Below are 19,698 nucleotides of genomic sequence, written 5' to 3'. Positions count from 1 at the left end.
TTGAAGATACGTACTGTCCATCATGGCTATATTTTCAGGTAACTGTGAATTTAGGTGTGATGTTGAATGATTATGGGGACAGGGGAAGTGTCAAATACAAATGACCCCATAGCTAGAGACACAGGGCACAGCACTGCTTTGGTCAGAGGTTTGTTCTGATGAGTCAAATAAGCTCCTCCCTGTTGTTACCTCTTTCCCTTGGAGCATTTCCCTTTCCTTCTCTTGGTTGTGACTTGTTCCTAGTCATGGGTAGAAACTGTGTTTGGTACATTGTTCATACTTAGAACCTTTCGTATAAGCAACAAGAACAACCAAACCCAAAAACTTGTAGAAGTTTCACCCAATCTTGCAAATTTATTCTTGTTTTTCATAAAGAAAGGACTTTGATACACTTTTCCAAGACTGCATCAGAATGAAAATGGAGCTTTCTAAAAGAGTAATTTTTAAGCTAAATCCAAGTATATTCTAAACATTCTCAGTTTTCCCTTTTAAATTAGAAAGGGAAAGGCTATAAACTTCAACCAATTGAGAAAATATGTATACACATGCTTGTATGTGTAATTTAAATTACTTATGCTCTCTCAAAGTTCAAGGTATTCAAAGTATCATTCTGTGGTTAGTTCAACCACACCCTGTTTAAAAAAAATTTTAAAGTTCAATCTAGCAGTACCCTAAAGAACAACAACAAAAAATATTGTGCTTCTTTCATCAGAGGGGTCTTTGCAAAAGTACATCAAACCACGCCACACTCAAGCAGGAATGAACCTGATAGTTTTCTCAAGGCTCCTATCACTCCAATACCAAAGATTTACTTTGGCAAGCTTTTCTGTTTTCCTAAGCAGGTTACTATAGTTTTTGTTCACCGTTAGCCTTTGTAGCTAAATGTCTTTGAAAACCTTTTCGCTTGTTTTTTTTCAATTAAAAATCTTTTTTCACTCCCTTCTAGCTCACCACTGCCTCTCTTGCCAACCAAAAAGAAAACCAAAACCTCTGAAGCAAATAGGCATAGTGGAGCAAAACAAATTCCCACGTTGTACTACGGCCAACAATATGTCTCGGTCTGCATTGGGGGTCCATCAGATCTCTTCATCTCTCAGAAAGTTAAAATTCTAACTAGGATGTTATTATATTATTTCAAAGGAATTTATTCCTCTGTCTGAAGCAGAGGTGCTAGTAAGGGTTTCAGTTTGTTTTTAGGAAAACATTTAAAAATATTTGTCTTAAAGGAAAGAGCACAGACATTTAGCAAAGTGCAGACTCCAATCAATCCCTAGCTTTACCACTTTTCCCTATTTGTCCCCTACCTGAAAGATCCTAGGATCCCTTTGAAGGAATTATACAAGAGGGTCTTCTAAATATTTGTATAGGAAGTAAACAAATAAGATCTTCAATAAAGATGATCTGGTAAGAAGCCCTGGTATTATAGACTTAGGGATATCCAAATTGAGCAGTCACAACTGGCAATGGCAAAGGACATGAACGGTTTTGTTTGTTTGTTTGCTTGTTTGTTTGTTTTTACTGTTACCAGCCTATGGTTATGAAGGCCTTGTGTTAGCCTCGATTAAGTAGCATTTAAGCACTAAGGCTAGGGCATCTAGATGGCTCAGTGGATTGGAGTGCCAGGCCTCAAGTAAGGAAGACTCCTCTTTCTGAGTTAAAATCTGGCCTCAGACATTACTAGCTGTGTGACCATAGGCAAGTCGTTTAATCCTGTTTGCCTCGGTTTCGTTATCTGTCAAATGAACTGTAGAGCAGAAAATGGAAAACCACTCCAATATCTTTGCCAAGAAAACCCCAAATGGGGTCATGAAAGTCAGACATGACTGAAACAAATGAACAACAATAAGCATTGAGGCTGTTTTTAGACTGACAAATTGAACAATATCATCTTATAAATCCTTGACACATATGGTGCCATTCTCAACTGGTAAAGTGAATAGCTTGGAAAAACATAGGCTTTGCTTCCTTTGTTATCGCAATCAATTAAGCATTCATTGGGATTTACAAAAACTGGAGGGAATACCCACATTCATGAGATAACAGATTGATTTCAGTACTGAAATACTTGCATGTAGAAATTATATTGTACACTAGGAAAGGGGATGCCAGGGTATTGCACTGCACGATTTCTGGTTTTCTGGTTTTGAAACTTGTAACGAGTATGACCTTGGGCAAATCACTTAAGTTCTCTCAACTTGGGTTTTCTTCCTGCCAAACCTTTAGATGTCTTCTAAACTCCACCACACCCCAACCTTGGATCTGTGAACCTCAAAGTTTCCTTCCAGCTCTAAATCTATGATCCATAAGCTTGCCATCACTGAGCTTCTGGTCACCATTAGAGTAACTGTGAAAACTGCTTTACACAATTTGCATTTCATTTCCTACATGAAATGAACATGAATTTATTAAGCATTTACTCTGTGCAAAGCATTATGTTATGATCAGTGTATACAAAGACAAGTCAGAAAAACCCAGGCCGCTCTGAAGTAACTCACAAGCAAACAAAGAATTTGGCAGAAGTCAGAAATGCATTTCTTAAAACAAGAGCTAACATGATCTCACCTTTTTAAATTACTAAAGGATCTGCTGAAATTATACTTGTGAGAACTTGGCCTGAGAAACCATTTTTAAGAAGGAAAGAGGAGAAAGGGAAAATTCTTGGAGTGGAATCTGTGTCTTACTTGAGTCAAGAGCTATTCACCTGAACAATGGGGCCATGCCTTCCCCAGCTACCAGCCCACTCACCAAAGTCCATAAGGCTCCTGCAGTTTTCTTCATAGGAGCCAGTGCCCCCAGAGTTAGTGTCACCTGGACATGTCCACCAGAGGGAGGAAGTCTGAGAACTGTCATCGGACTCCAGCCAGCCTCTTCCAGAGAGTGCTATGATATCAAAGATGATGGCGCTGAGCAGAAGCAGGGGTAGAATCCACCGACAACGCTCACAGGCCAGGCCACAGCGCAGCATTTTGTCTGATACTCCAGGGAGCTGAGGTCAAAGGAGGAAAGGACAGAATTCCAGAAAGAAGAGAGAAGTGGGCAGCTGGGAGTTCTGAGCACTACTGATAATGTTAGGTAAAGGGGGAAGTATTTAAGGAGGAAAGTGTAAGCGTGAAAGGCTCTGTGGTCAGCAACAAGGAAGCCCCACCTAGATTCCTAATGACTAAGAACAGTGGCTAGAACCTGTAAAGCCAGAGGTGAGCTCTCAGGCTGGGATAGGCTAAAGTCAAGCAGGGTTCAAATTACATACAGTGACGGGAGAACATGATTTAATCCTTTCCACAGTAAAATCAGGAACTAAGCCTGTGTTTTCACACACATGCAGATAGATGGCAATGTAGGAACACAGATGAGGAAGGCTCCTCGACATTCCTGATTAGAAAGAAAAGGTATTCTATGACTCTAAAGGCATAAAAGAGAGGATGGCTAGCCAGGTAGTAATGGCTTTATGAAAAGGCAAAAATATCTTTACCATATATTTCTGCTTCCTTGTGGGGCTTCCTTGTTGCTGACCACAAAGCCTTTCATGCTTACTCTTTCCTCCTTCAATACTTCTCCCTTTACCTAACATCTGCAATAGCTCATCTGAGAACCAGGGAGCAATCCTGTCACAGTTTGTGTTTCTTTGCATTTCTGAGGCTGTGGTTAGGTTCAGGGGCTTATTCTTGTTAGTTTAGAGCTTTATTCTTGGACGTGGGTCTGCCACCCAGACTCTTCACCCTTTAAATCCTTACTAAGGTCATGGAATATCATGCTACTGTCAAATTCAAAAGCTATTTTTACATCCTCATCTTTCTTGACCTTCCATTTCAATGGCATAAGTAGAAGTAAAGGAGACCAGATTTAGTTAGGGGAAAAGAATCCTTCTCTGAAACATCAGATGAAACACCCATAATTAGAGGTATGGTACCACAGGCAGAAGAAGGCCACCTGTTACGTAAAAAACACAAAAGCAAACCAGGATCTCAGACTTACATGTCCCCTTTGGGTAGTAAGCTGCCATCATGCCTGATGATTTTCTGAGATTCCTTACACTTCAGACCTCTCTGCCAAGGGAAGTTCAATCATTTGCTTTCTTCTTCCTTTCTAACCCTGAAGCTGCCTTGTCTAGCAGGTATTAATTAAAAGGAGATTTATACAAACTTATATATGCATATATATACACAAATATACATATATGTATACATGTGTGTGTATGTGTGTATATGTAAATATATTACATACATGATTCTCTGGGATGGTAAAAATGAAAATGATGTTTAAAAAGATATGAATAAAATATATTTAAAATAAATAAAATGGTAAGATTTATTTTCAAAAACACATGTTGAAGGGAATGAAATTGGACATGTACTGTCTCTGAGGGTTTGCCTCTTGTTATGGAAGATGTGCTGCACCTTGAGATAATGTACCAACTCTATACTGGTCCTTATGACAAGAAAGGTTATATTAGATAATTGATGACTGAGCCAGAAAGAGACTCAGGTAGCTCTGAGAGTTGTAAATAGGCTCCACCCCTCTCTTTTGGAGCCACCCTTTCCAGACAGACTTAGCAGTAGCTTTCCCTTAGATTTCTAGAAAATCCCCTGGAAGGGATTTATCTTCTACCCCCGGCAGCAATGGCAATGAGAAGATGTCTCACCTAGGGGAACCCAAGACTAGACCTCTAGGCCCTGGATGCCTCTTCACTTTTGTACTGTTTTCTGACCGATCCCAAGACACCAAACAGCAATCATGAGAAATGGACATTTCCAACCCTGGAGGTAACCCCATGAGTTCCACAGGTCTGGAATTCTTGAGTGTCAGCTGCCTATTGGGAGGTGCTCCCTTCCTTCAATGACACTGCTTCTCAAAGGAAAAGCCAAAAACCCAGGAAGATCATTCTGAACTTGAAGGAAGTAAAGAGCCATACCTGATTGCCCAAAAGATCTGGATTTTGTGAGTTACCTTGATAAATAGTAAGAATCTAAAGTAAACATGAAATATCTATTCAGAAGTCCTGTAAAATTGACTTTACTTCTTGGAACAGTATAATATGTGCAATGGCTTATTGTTTTAAGAATGTGTTAATTTGTGCTCCAGTAAAAAGGGGATTTATTATTAAGTACCACAGTGGAATGTGAAATGTATTTGAACCACCATATAGTGGTTAAACTTTTTGTTCTCAGTCCCCTTAAAAATTATTGAGGATGGGGCAGCTAGGTGGTGCAGTGAATAGAGCTCTGGCCTTGGAGTCAGGAGGACCTGAGTTCAAATCCAGCCTCAGATACCTAACACTTACTAGCTATGTGACCTTGGGCAAGTCCCTTAACCCCAATTGCCTCACCAAAAAGCAAAAAAAAAGAAAAATTATTGAAGATGCCAAAGGGTAATTCATGGGAGTTATATTTATCAAAGTATACAGTTAGAAATTAAAATATCTTAAGATATTATGAATAGTTTTGACCTCACAGTCCCACTGAAAAGTATGCAGGACCCCCGTACTCCCCAGATTACACTTTTAGAACCACTAGTATAGTGGATAGAGAACTGGCCTCAGTCAGCAATAAATTGTTATACCAACTCTGATATATACTGATTGTGATCTTGAGTCACAAACTTATCCTCTTGGTGTCCCATTCTAAGCTGCAGAGCCAAGTACTGAGCTGCATTAGAAGATGTAGTTTCCTCATGGGGCGTTCCTTATATTAATGAAATTATAAGTCTGGGAGAAATAAAAATAAAACAAAACAGGAGAACATACAATTGAAGATAGAAATAAAGTAAATCAGTTTTTAAAAAGTGAATATTGGTAAAATTTACAAAGATTCTTACAGTTAATTTTGGTTCTCATCTCTAGCTACAGGATACTTAATATACTCTCCTTGGATTCCTCCTGCCTAAAATTCTTATTCTGACTATAAGCCTTGATATTAACTCATTCTGAGTTCCAGAGTAGTGGATTAATCCAACTGGAAATGCAGTTCACCATCCTGATAGGTGACAAAGAAGGGTATAGAGTTAAATAGGAACTTAGCCTGGTCATTTTGGAATACAAAACATTGACCCATTCTCTATAGTCTGGGAATGTCTACCCTGATTCCCAAAATCTTAATTAAGAATGACTCTTTTAAGCTTCAAAGAGGTCTGCCCCAAACTTCAGGAGTTGCCCCATCTGGTTGTCACTATGCTTTGGCCTCACTCATCTTTCTGTTCTGGTAGATCCCCACAAGAAGACTCTACAGACCAAATCTTTTGGCCACATTAGCCCTTCATGGAAAGCTCTCCTCTTCCATCAGTGCTGTTGTCATAATAAAGAAGTAGAACAGCTGATCTCTAAGAACTCAAAAGCTGAAGCTGATACAAATAACCCTCACCAGGGCATCAGATTTTCCCTTCCTTCTCTTATTGGAAGCTACCTTGGCTATGACTGGCATGTTCTTCATGGTCTTCCTTTGCTTCCATATCTGGTCCTCTACAACTCACCAGGTGCCACACATAAAAACAGAGAGAGCACAAGTCTCTCAGCTGTTGTTCCTAAACTGGGTCATATATTGTGGATATATAATTGATTATTTTCTTTTTTTTAACTGTGTATTTTCCCCAGTTACATGTAAAGACAATTTTTAACATTCATTTAAAAAATTGGGGGTTCCAAATTTTCTCTCTCCCTCCCCACCCCTCCCCTACCAAGACAGTAAGCTGTTTGGTACAGGTTATATATGTTCAATAATGCAAAACATATTACCATATTAGTCATGTTGTAAAATAAGATACAGGCCCAAAGGGAAAAGAAAAAAATGAAAAAAAAAAAACCCAGAAAGTGAAAAATAGTATGCTGTGATCTACATTCAGACTCCAGCAGTTCTTCCTCTGGAGGTGGATAGCATTTTTCATCATGAGTCCTTTGGAATTATCTTGGATCATCATATTGCTGAAAATAGCTAAATCATTCACCGTTGATCATCTCACAGTATTGCTGTTACTATGTATGATGTCCTCCTGGTTCTGCTCACTTCTCTTTGCATCAGTTCATATAGGTCCAGGTTTTTCTGAAATCCACCTGCTCATCATTTTTTATAGCACAGTAATATTCTATCACGATCATATACTACAACAGTTGATTATTTTCAAACAAAAGAGGGAAAGGAAGCCAGGTGACAACTCTTCCTTGCAGAATAATGTGGTTCTAGGGAAGTTTTGTGACTGAAAAATTTGCTAAATATCTGTGCTTGTACTCCATCCCAAGTCTTGTGCACTGGGCTCTAGTACAAGTTTGCCAAAGGGCTGGGTGGTGATCAATCAACAAGCATTTTATTAAACACCTATTATGTGCCAGTTACTATGCTAGGTGCTGGGGATACAAGAACAAAAATGAATCAGATCCACTTTATTCCTATATACAATCATATGTTTTGGTTTTTCAAGGAGCTTATATTCAATGGAGGGAAACAACATGTATGTTGATAAATATATTAACAAATACAAGGTAAATTTTTTTTCGGGGGGGAGAAAAGGACATTAGCAGCTTGGAAGATTAGGAAAGGCTTTAAGTGAAAGATAGTGCTTGAACAGAGTTTTGGAGGAAATGAATGGGAAATGAGGGATTCCAAAAATCAGGAGTGAGATGGGAATGCATTCTAGACAGAGGGGACATTCATGGAGATAAAGCATTGTATGTGAGTAACATCAAGAAGCCCAGTTTTGCTGGAACTTTAAGTGCAAAAGGGGGAATAGTATACAATATGGTTAAAAAGGGAGGCTAGAGCCAAGTTGTAAAGGGCTTTAAAAGTCAAGCAGAGGAAATTAAATTTAATTCTACTGGCAATAGAGAACCACTGGAATTCATGGAGTAGTGACATGATCAGACTTGCACTCTTGGAAAATTAATTTAGCAGCTGGAGGATGGATTGAAAAGGAGAGAGACTGGAGGCAGAGAGATTCATTAGTAGTCTGATGCAGTGACACAGGCAAGAGATGATGAAGACCTGAACTATCAGAGTAGAATCAAGGGGACAGAAGGAACAGATATTGTAGAGACAGAATCAGCTAGGGTAGGCTACTGACTGGATATTCAGGGTCAGAGAGAATAAAGAGTCAAAGATAACACTGAGGTTTGCAAATGCTGAAGGCATTATTAATGTAAATAGTAAAGTTTGGAAGTGATATGAGTTTTTAAAAAATATTTTTTATTTATTTCATTAGATATTTCCCAATTGCATTAAAAAAATTTTAACATTCATTTTTTTAAAATTTTGAGTTCCAAATTCTTTCCCTCCCACCTGCCCTTCTCCCATCAATTGAAAAGCAAGCAATATGATATCAATTACACATGTGAAGTTATGCAAAACATATTTCTATGTTAGCCATGTTGCAAAAGAACACACACACACACACACACACACACACACACATACCCCAAGAAAAATAAAGAAAGTGAAAAAAGTATACTTCAATCTGCACTCAAGAGTTTATCAGTTCTCTCTCTCTGGAGGTGGGTAGCATTTTTCATCATGGATCCTTTGGAATTGTCTTGGATCATTGTCTTGACTGGAGTAGCTAAGTTTTTCACAGTTGATCATTGTCACAGTATTGCTGATACCATATACAGTGTTCCCCTCATTCTGCTCACTTCACTTTGCATTAGTTCATATAAGATTTTCCAGGTTTTTTCTGATATTATCCTGCTTGTCATTTTTTAGAGCACAATAGTATTCCACCACAATATTATACTAGAATTTGTTCAGCTATTCCCTGGTTGATGGACATCCCCTTGATTTTCAGTTCTTTGCCACCACAAAAAGAGCTGCTATACAAATATTTTTGTACAAATAGGTCCTTTTCCCTTTTCTTTGATCTCTTTGGCATACAGACCTAGAGTGGTATTGCTGGGTCAAAAGGTATGCACAGTTTTATAGTACTTTGGGCATAGTTTCAAATTGTACTCCAGAATGGTTAGATCAGTTCAAAACTCCAAGTGATATGATTCTTGGGAAAAGATAATGAGCTTAGTTTGGGATTGTAAGTTTGAGATACCCATGGGACATCCAGTTTGAAATATACAATAGCCCAGCCATTCTGAACCCAAAATCATTAAATTGGCAATACCACTACTAGGTCTACATATAATGTGAAAAGCTTAAATAACATGAGAAAGGACCTATATATATGAAGATATTTACAGCAGGGTTTTTTTTTTGTAGTCACAAAAAAACTGGAAACTAAAGAGGTACCCATCAATTAAAGAATGGCTAAATGAATGATGGTATGGGAATGTAATGCAATACTATTGTGCCTTAAGAAATGACAAAAGGAACTCTTTCAGAGAAAATTGGGAAGACTGGGAAATGATGCAAATCTAAGAGAGCAAAACAAGAAGAATAATTTATACAATAAAAACACTAAAAAGACAAACAATTTTGAAAAACTTAAGAACACTGATAAATGAAATGACCAACAACAATTCCAGGGAACTAATGATGGAACATGCTTACCACACGACTCTTTCTTGGTTTTCTTCTTACTTATATCAGTCCATTCTTTCTCAGTCTCCTTCGCTAGATCTTTATTCAGGTAATGCCTGCTAACCATGAGTATCCCACAGGGATCCCTCCTGGCCCCCCCTCTCTTCCTGCTCTTGACGATCTCATCAGTTCCCATGGATTTAGTTAACATCTCTCTGCTGCTGATTCTCAAATTTACCTGTCCTGCTCTAACCTCTCTGTTGACTCCAATCTTGTACCAACTGCCTTTTAGACATCTTAAACTCAACATGTCCAAAACTGAACTCTTTACCTCCAAACCTCCCCCATTCGAAAATGCCCTATTACTACTGAGGGCACCACTATCCTCCCAGTCACCCAGACTCGAAAGCTACCTCTCATCTTCTCCTCACTCTCTCTTACACCCCGCCTCCATAACCAATCTGTTGCCAAAGTCTGTCAATTTTACCTATGTAACATCTCTCAAATACACCTCTTTCTCTCCTTTACTACTGCCATCACCCTGGTGCAGGTTCTCATTTCTTCATACCCGGACTACTGCAGTAGTGTACTGGTTGGTCTACTAATCACAAGTCTTTCCTTATTCCAGTCCATCTTCCACTCAGCTGTCAAAGTGATTTTCCTAAAGTGCAGGTCCAATCATGTCACCTCCACTCAATAAACTCTAGTGTCTCCCTATCACCTCCAGAATAAAATGCACAATCCTGTTTGGGCATTCAAAGCCCCTGGTAATCAACACTCCCATACACCTGTGCAGTCTCATTATACTTTATATATGTCCTCTCCCCTTCACACACACACATACACACACACACTCCTTCATCCATTGACATTGGCCTTGTTGCTAGTCCTTGAACAAGACACCACATCTTTTGACTCTGGGCATTTTCATTGGCTGTCCCTTATACATGGAATGCTCTCCCTTTACTTCCCTACCTCTTGGCTTCCCTAGCTTCCTTCTAGTGCCAGCTAAAATCCCACCTTCTACTGGAAGCCTTTCCATATCTCTCTTAATTCTAGTACCTTCCCTCATTTGTTTATTTCTTATTAATCCTGTATACAGTTCATAGTTGGCTGCATATTGTCTCCCCCATTAGATTGTTAGCTCCTTGAGGGCAGGGATAGGTTTTTGCTTTTCTTTGAATCCCCCATCACTCAGCACAGTGCCTGGCAAATAGTAGACACTTAATAAATTTTTATTGAGAGATGAACTGACATCCTGACAGAGAAGTCATAGACTTAAAATGCAAAATGAAAGAAACATTTTTGGGCACAGCCAAACATAAATGTTATGCTTGACTATACATATTTATTTGTCAGAAGGGTTCAGTTTTTCCTTTTTTTTTATTGGAGGACGAGAAGGTGGGAAAGAGAAAAAATGAATGCTTATTAATTTAAAAATGAAAATGAAAAACTAGAAAAATATAAAATAGGTAGTTGGTGATACATCATAAATGAAACTCAGGAGAGAGACTAGAGCTCAGTATATAGATTTAGGAACCATCTGCATAAAGATGATAATTAAATCTATTAAGCCAATTAGGTTGCCTAGTGAGAGTCCATAGAAGGAAAACAGCCTGGTTTATACCCACAGTTAGGGGTTGTGAGATGGAGGATGAAACAGCAAAGGATGTTGTGAAGCAATGTTTAGATAGGTAGGAAGAGAACCAAGAGAAAGCAGTCATGAAAATACAAAAAGAGAGGTGATCAGTAATATCAAATGCTATAGAAGCTGAGAAAAGGCCCCAAAAGATTTTGGTATATATAGGATGTTTGTTTCTAGTTCTTTTGCTTATAACACTGTAAGCTCCTTGAGGGCAGGGACTGTCTTTTGCCCATTTTTATATTACCAGTGGTTATCACAATGCCTGGCACATAGTGGGAGCTTAATAAATGTTTATTGATTAATTGATAACAAAAAGTGATACTTTAAATACTTTTGTACATACGGGTTCTTTCTGACTGTGAAAGACAAACCTAGGAGTAGTATTGATGGATCAAAGAGTATACACAGTTCATTGACTTTTATTTTCCTTTTTTTTTTTGCTACCTTTTTTAATCTGTTGGATTTACAACAGAATCTCAAATTTGTTTTATTAGCACTTTTCTTATTATTAGTGATTTGGAGTATTTTTTTTATATGGTTGCTGATAGCTTGGGTTTCCAACATTGAGAGTTGTCTGTTCATATCCTTTGACCTTTTATCTGTTGAGGAAGTCATTCTTCTTTCTAATTAAATTAGCTAATTGATTTTTAACAGACTTTTCAAAGAACTAGTGTTTAGTTTTTTTCAGTAATTCCATAATCTTTTTGGTTTCCAATTTATCTTTTTTCCTCTAATTTTTTAAATTTCCTTTTTTGGGCTTACTTGTAGTTTGCTTATTTTCTAGTTTTCAAAAATTGCATATTCTGTTGATTCATCTTTTTTTTCCCATTTTATTAATTCATATTCATAGAGATATGATTTTACCTCTGACTGATTTAGCTACAACCAGAAATTTTGGTATGTGGTCTAATTATTATCATTTTACAAAGAGTAATTTTTTTTCTGATTTGTTATTTGACCCACTCATTATTAAATCTCCCTTTGAATCTATTCTTTATATTTCTTATATTAATTACCATTTTGCTATATTATCATCTGTAAAAGATTTGTTCAGTATCCTGCTTATTTCTTTTTACTTATAATTTCTTTGTATGGTCTAGTTTTGTAAATGTACCTCAAAATACTGAAAAATATGTATTTTTTAAAAATATTCTCATTCAGGGGGCAGCTAGGTGGCGCAGTGGATAGAGCACAAGCCCTGAAGTCAGGAGGACCTGAGTTCAAATCCAGCCTCAGACCAAACACTTGATACTTAATAGCTGTGTGACCCTGGGCAAGTCACTTAACCCCAATTGCCTAAAAAAAAAAATTCTCATTCAGAAGATGCCATAAGTCTTTTAGCTCTAAATTCTCCAATCCTTCGGTTCCACATTTTCCCTTTTTATTTTTCTGTCAGACTCAGGCAGCTTTCATTAAACATTAAAGTATTCTCCAATTGTTGTGTTATCATCCATGACTTTTTGTTAATTTTCCCTTTATGATTGTAGGTACTGTGCCAGTTGTGTATTTTAGTTTAGTACTATATTTGCTTGATGATGATAATATCACTTTTTCTAAACAGAGTGACATGGTAGCCAAAGGCAACACCAATTAAGAGAGCATGCTAATTTCCCATACATTATACAGGAGGATTACGAAGATCACAAACAGGAAAGGAAAAAATGAACCCACAGAAATTTTGGCACGAATGCTAACCAAGCTAGATTATCCTGAGAGCATTTGTAAATGAAACTGACATCTTGCAGGCATCTCAGATTCAATGTGTTCACAACACAGCTCATTATCTTCCCCTGGCCTCAAATCTTATACTTTTCAAACTTCTTTATTTCTGATGAGAGGACCCCTATGCCTCCTGTCGAATAGGTTGACAATGTTGGCATCATACTTGATTCTTTGCTCTCCTTCACCCTTCACATCCAATCAGTAGCCAAGTAGTGTTGATTCTACATCCACAATGTAGCTCACCTGCCTCCTCTCGCACAGCCACCATCCTAGGCAGGGTTTCCTTACCTCTCACCTATATTTTTACAGGTCTCCTAATTAGTCTTTCATTGTCCAATATGTCCCCTCTACACTTCATCCTCTGCAGAACTGATAAAGTAAGATAGCTAAAGTGTGGATCAAACCACATTGCCTCCTGCTCAAGAAACTCCAATGGATCTGTTTTGCCTTTTTGATGAAATACAAGCTCCTCCATTTTTAGTAGTCCTTCACATCCTGTATCCAGCCTATCTTTCACGGCTTATTACACATTATTATACATTGTGACCAAACTAGACTATTTGCTGTTCCATATACATATTTCATTTCCCATCTCCATGCTTTTGCCCTGAGTGTCTCCCATGCCTAGAATGCAATCCATTCCTTCTTCACATCTCTACTCAAATGCTGCCTCCCACAGGAAGTCTCTCTTGATTGATGAGGCAACTGGTGGCACAGTAGAGAGAGTGCCAGGCCTGGAGTGAAGAAGATGTGAGTTCAAAACTAGCCTCAGAAACTAGCTATTTAACCCTGGGCAAGTCACTTACTCTGTTTGCCTCAGTTTTCTTATCTGTAAAATGTTGTAATAAAAGGACTTACTTCACATGGGTTTTGTGAAGATCAAATGAGATAATATTTATAAAAAAATGCTTAGCACAGTGCATGGCACAAGTAGGTACTACAGAAATACTTACTCTCTTCCCTTCCTCCTTCTCTGGTCCCCTCAGTTTCTAGTCCTCTCCACTCCCACAATTACTTTGTATGTATTTAGTATTTGTCACAAAGTCCTACTCCATTGACTCAGTGGTATGGAGGTGACCTAGAGTTCTTGAAAGCTATGCCAGTGGAACACAAGCTCTGGCAGGTTCTACCATGCTGGAAAGGCTCCAGGATACTCAAAAATGGCCCCAGGAACAGAGTGAGCCTGTTTTCTGAGGATCACCATGGCTAATTAGGGAGGGGTACCTCACAAGTAGGCTGTCAGCTGGTGATAAAATTGGAATGAGATGGAGAGGATGACAGCCCATCTTCTTAAAACAAAGAAAAATTTTTAAATGGGCTTCAGTCCTGTGCAGTTCTCCTCTAGTTCTGCAATGACAATGGAGAATAGCTAAGAATCAGAGGAGGTTTGGTTTTGTTTTTTTAATCAATCAATAGTTTTTAGATCATAAGCAAATTTCAGTTTGACTTTGGTACTCTAAATGTGAGATCCCTGTCCAATGACCAACAAATGGACATATTTTTGGAAAAGCAATGACTGGAGAAAAGCTAAGAAGGCTTCCAATGTGTTGGGACAACTCACCATAGCAAATTTTTGGGAGAACATTGACAAGTTGGGTGGATGGGTTGCAAACTACATACTTGGCAGGAAATCCCAAATTGATAAGATCACAGTTCTACTTGAATGTTATGTTTGGCATGCATTTATATGTATGCTTATGAATATATGTTCCTTTGAAGAAAGGGACCATTTCATATTTGTCTTTATATCTTTTATATCGTTGTTGCCTGGCAGGTAATATAGATGCTTAATAAATTCTTGTAGATTGATGGTAATTCAAAAAAATGGTTTGAAGCAGAAGACCTAGGTTCAAATCTCAGCTCTGTGGCTTACATCTAAGATTGTAGTGTGATATTCTGGAAAAAGCACTGGTTTTGAAGTCAAATGATCTGAGTCATTTATGTCTCTGGCATTTATGTCTAATAATACATGTAACGTCCCATGCTCAGAGCTCTACAGGCATCCCAAACTCAATATAACCCAAACAAAACTCATTATCTTTCCCCCAAAATCCACACTGTTACTAAATTTCTCTATTTCTGTTGGGGTACCATTATCCTTCTAGTTACTCAGGTTCTCAAGCTAAGTATTATCTTCCATTCTTCATTCACCTTATGTACCTAATAATTGAGGCAGCTAGATGACTCTGTGTATAGCATGCTGGGCCTGGAGTCAAGAAGACCGGAATTCAAGTCTAGACTCAATCAATTATTAGCTATGTAACTCTGGGCAAGTCACTTAACCTCTTGCCTCTGTCTGCCTCAGTTTCCTTGATTATAAAATGAAGATAACAGCACCTGAGGATCAAATGAGACAATATTTGTAGAGTGCATAGCACAATGCCTAGCATGTTATAAATACTAGATAAATGTTTATTGATTGATTGACAAATGCTTATTACCTTCTCTCCATTGTAATCAAGGCATAGGATTTGATTAATTGCCAAATGTTGTCATTTATATCTTCACATCTCTCTCATCTGTCTCCTCTCAACACACACAGCCACCAATCTAGTTTAGTCCCTTGTTACCACACCCGTGGACTATTACCATAAACCCCTAATTGGGCTCCCTGATTCAAGTATCTTCCACCTCCAATCCAATTTTAGTTTTCTACAGTCACCAAGACTTCTCAAGTGCAGGTCTGACCATGTCACTCCCCATAGAATAAACTCCAATGACTCCCCTTTGACTCCAAGCTCAAATATCAATACCTCTGCAGGGTATTTAAAGCTTTTCACAAGATGATCCAACCCTCCCTTTCCAGTCTTATTACACATGGCTTGCCTCCACTCAGGACACTATTTCCTTTGCACCTTTGTACTGACTGTCCCCCATGCCAGGAATGCTCTCCTTCCTCCACCCCCTCAACTCCTTGAAATCTCTCTCTTTCAAGACTTGGCTTAAGTGCCAACATCTACATTAGTATTTTTCTGATTCACCCCAACTGCTAGCACATAATCTTCCAGTGTTAATTTGCCTGTGTGGTCTTTCCCTCTTAGAATGTAAGCTCCTTGTTTCATTTCTGTCTTCACGTCCTGAGTACCTCAGACAATGCCTGTCATACTGCAGAAGCTTAATAAATACTTATTTATTGACTGGCAGCCCCTATTACAGAAAAAGAGGGGAGATGCATTTTCTCATCCATCTTTCTTCAAGACTAGCTTGGTCATTATAATTATATTTATATAATTATAATAAATTATGTATTAAATATGTTACACATTAAATATATTATATAATTACAATAAAAATATCATTAATGGACTGATAACTTCTAATGTCCCTCCCAACTTTATATCTATTATCCAAAAAAACTGGCAACTCTGAGTTCCACTTTTGCCAGGATAGAGATGATCTGATACCTACCTTACGAGAATTTATTTGCATTGTTTTCTACAATCAATTCAATTAAATAAGCATTTACTGAGTGACCATTTTGTGCAAGACACAGTGTTGGCAGCAAGGCATACAAAGACAAAAGGAAAAAAAGCCATTTCTGACCTCAAGAAATTGCCATTCTGTAGATTTAAATACAAATCTTTTTTTTCCTGAACATTTCAGTCAGCAAGCCAGAAAAACCTTCCTTAAAACAAAAGCTAATATGATTCCACCTTGCAAATTCCAAAAGAATCTATTAAAATTATATCAATAAGAGATTGCCCTGGAAAAGTTTTTTTTTTTAATAAGAAAACGGGGGGGGGGGAAGATTTGGGTGGGAGTGGGAAGGAAACCTTGTTTTTCGAGGCATTTCTTCTCACCATGGATTTCAAGCTGAAATGAACAGGAGTATTGAGGGGGTGGCACTGGTTAAACTAATCATATGTAGTAATTAAGAGATACTTCATGAATCATCACCCCACTAATGCCTTAAAAACATTTCAGAAACCCTCCCAGAAAATGTACAGTGCACATTTCTAACTACTTTTCTCCGACTTCTCAATAGCAGCAGCAGCAGCATTAGGAGTGAAAAATAACTGTCTGCTCCGCCAAACAGCATCCTCCTGGCTAGATCCGGGAAGCATTGGTTGAAATCCCAAACTCCCAAACTCAGATTTGCCGATGTTCTCCTTACTTTGGAACTAGAGCAGAGTTTTTTCTTTTTCTTTTTTTTAACTTTTTGTCATGAACCCCTTTAGCCCTCTGAGGAAGCCAATAAACTTCCCTCAGAATAATATTTCTAAATGCATGGGATTACAAAAGAAATCAATTACAATGAAATAGTTATCAAATATTTCAAAAGTAGGGTAAGAACTAAAGACAGGTCTTTTCGAATGAGTGTATTAGACTACAGAATTTTAAGAAGGGGGAAAAAAAGACAACACAAACTTTTATAAAATCCCTGGGGAAGATGGGTGAGGGGCGTGGGGTGGGGGATTCGTGTCGGTTTCCAGAGAAAAATAAACACTTTGGGAATTTCATCTTTTAGTCCCACGAAGCAAGAGCTAACTAGTCCTTTCCTCAGTCCCCCCCATCGACACTCACCATAGTGCATAAGGGTCTCACAGCCTTCTTCAAAGGAGCCAGTGCCGCTGGGGCCAACCTCGTTTGGGCATTTCCACCACAGGGAGGACGTCTGGGATTGATTCTCCGACTCCAGCCAGCCTCGGCCAGTCAGAGCTATGATATCAAAGACGATGGCGCTCAGCAGAAGCAGGGGCAGGATCCACCGGCATCGCTCGCAGTCCAGGCCACAGCGCAGCATCGTGTCCGACACTCAAAGTAGCTGAAGACCAAAGGAGGGAAGCGGACCAAGGTCGGGGAGAGAGCTGAGATGTGGACAGCTGGGAGTCCTGAGCACTACTGAAGTTATCAAGGGAGAGGGGAAGTGTTTAAGGAGAATCTTGGCAAAAGCTCGGGGGAAAGACTTTGTAGTCAGCAATGTGGCAGCTCCACCTAGATCCCTATCACTTAGATGAACAGAAGCTGGATGCTGGAGGGTCCAAAACTGCCCCGGGGGCAGGGATAGGCTGGGTCTAGGTCTGCAAACAAGTCTGGGTAGGCGGGCTTATGCTGGTAAACCAGGTAGGGTTTAGATTACACCCATGGGCCCCGAAAAGAACAGCAATTTAACCCTTGCTGCAGGGAATACTAGGTAACCCTGCCTCTGTACACCTGGAGACAGGAAGCAACATAAAAACAGAGGCAGAGAAGGCAATGGGGAAATTCTTGACTTGGAAAGGGAGTTATACCTTGAATGGGATGAGTTGATTCTCACAGTAATCTATAATTCTCAAAGTACAAAATGAGGAATAGTTTTTGTAGGTCAATGAATCTTGAAGAGATTGTTATGGGACTAGTAGCTATGTAGAAAGGCTTCCTCTGAATGCTGTTTCTGTGTACTTCCACAACTGATCATTCAAGAATGGAAGCTCATTCCATTCAGGAAGAAATCTCATTTTACTTTGCATTTCTTCACATTTTGGAGGTCTCATCTAGAATAATATAATTAGTTCAGGGAGTCTGTCTGATAGAGAGGAAATTATAATGTATTTGGAGTCAGTAGAGCCTGGTTTCAAATTTGGGTTCTGACAACCTTGAACAAATTGCTTATTGTTTCTGGGCTTCACTTTCCTCATCTATAAAATGAAAGAGTTGGTCTCCTTGGAAGCCTCCTCTGTCTCTAAATCTGTCATCGCTATTAGGCCATCTTACTTCCAAAGGATATTTTAAGATTGTCATCTTCCTTGTTTTTTCTACTCTCTGGCACAATAAAAAGTAGGAGAGACCAAATTTTGTCTCTGGGAGTAGGAGGGTACCTCTCTGAACATTCTGAGGAAACGCCTAAAAGTAGGATTGTGGCACCATGGACAAAACTAGGTCACTGCACCCCACTATTTTTCCCAGCCCAAGTCATGGTTTTAACTCATGTGCCTACTTTGGGTTTCAAGCTATTTTAATTTTCTAGAGCTCAGTAAATTGCAGTCCACCCCCTTTCATTCCCAATAGAAGTAAGATCACAAGGGTTTTATTTCTTCCACCTCTGCCCTGACCCACCCCTCATAGCTGCTTTTCCTCAGAGCTATTATTTAAAAGGGGAGTTATGAAGCACCAGAGGGGAACATACAATTGAGAGAGGGGGAAGAAGGCAAAGAAACAAATAAAAAAGCTAACAGTCACGTACTTTAAAGACTCTTACAGCTAATTCTGGTTTGGGTAGTCACTAGCTGCTGGACTTCCAATCTTCTCTCTTTAGCTCCCTTCTGCCTAAAATTCTTCTCCATCTCGGCCTTGATAGTAACTCGTTTGTCGTTCTATAACATGTACTTATCCAATCAGAAATGATGTTCACAACCCTTACATGTGGCATCCAATGTCTAGACCTGAGTAAGAACATCTCAGAGTTATCTCTCTAGAATGGTTATTTTGAGATAAATCATACTCATCTGGTCTCCACAGCATGACAAAAACAACTTACCTCTCTCCTTTCCAAAGACCAAAGAAGAAAGAATTATTCTCCGACTCCCAAACTTTCCTGGCTCAATACTCCAGTCTCTTCAGAAGCTACTACTGTTTTTGCTGCCACATTCATCTCTCTGTTATGAAGGTTCACTTAAGTAGATTCTACAAAGCAGATATCTTGGTTTGCCTATTAGGCTTTTTTCTTTATTTATTTTTATTTTTTATTTTTTTCAAGGCAATTGGGGTTAAGTGACTTGCCCAGGGTCACACAGCTAGTAAGTGTCAAGTGTTTGGTCTGAGGCTAGATTTGAACTCAGGTCCTCCTGACTTCAGGGCCGGTACTCTATCCACTGTGCCACCTAGCTGCCCCCCCCCTTTTTTTTTTAAATCATCTCTTCCTCTTACGTTATTACTATAATCAGGGAGGAAAGGCAGTTGAGCCGTGGGAAC

General features: G+C 38.8%; 1 protein-coding gene across 2 annotated transcripts in view; it reads right to left on the bottom strand.

The window, feature by feature from the left end:
- PERP (PERP, TP53 apoptosis effector) overlaps positions 1-17,673 on the bottom strand; it is a 34,412-nt gene extending 16,739 nt beyond the window's left edge. The window contains exon 1 of one of the 2 annotated variants that reach the window (XM_027850640.1): positions 17,332-17,673. In XM_027850640.1, coding sequence (XP_027706441.1) covers positions 17,332-17,551 — 220 coding nt within the window. In that variant the 5' untranslated portion in view covers positions 17,552-17,673. Of the gene's footprint in view, positions 1-2,745; positions 3,135-17,331 lie in introns of those variants that run through there. The other variant, XM_027850639.1, reaches the window with a different exon arrangement.
- Positions 17,674-19,698: the final 2,025 nt, after the last annotated feature.

This window comes from Vombatus ursinus, unplaced genomic scaffold, assembly GCF_900497805.2.
Source record: "Vombatus ursinus unplaced genomic scaffold, bare-nosed wombat genome assembly UNPS02009132.1, whole genome shotgun sequence".
NCBI lineage: Eukaryota > Metazoa > Chordata > Mammalia > Diprotodontia > Vombatidae > Vombatus > Vombatus ursinus.
Note: the sequence above shows the minus strand (reverse complement) of the source record. Positions and strands in the feature narration are given on the sequence as shown.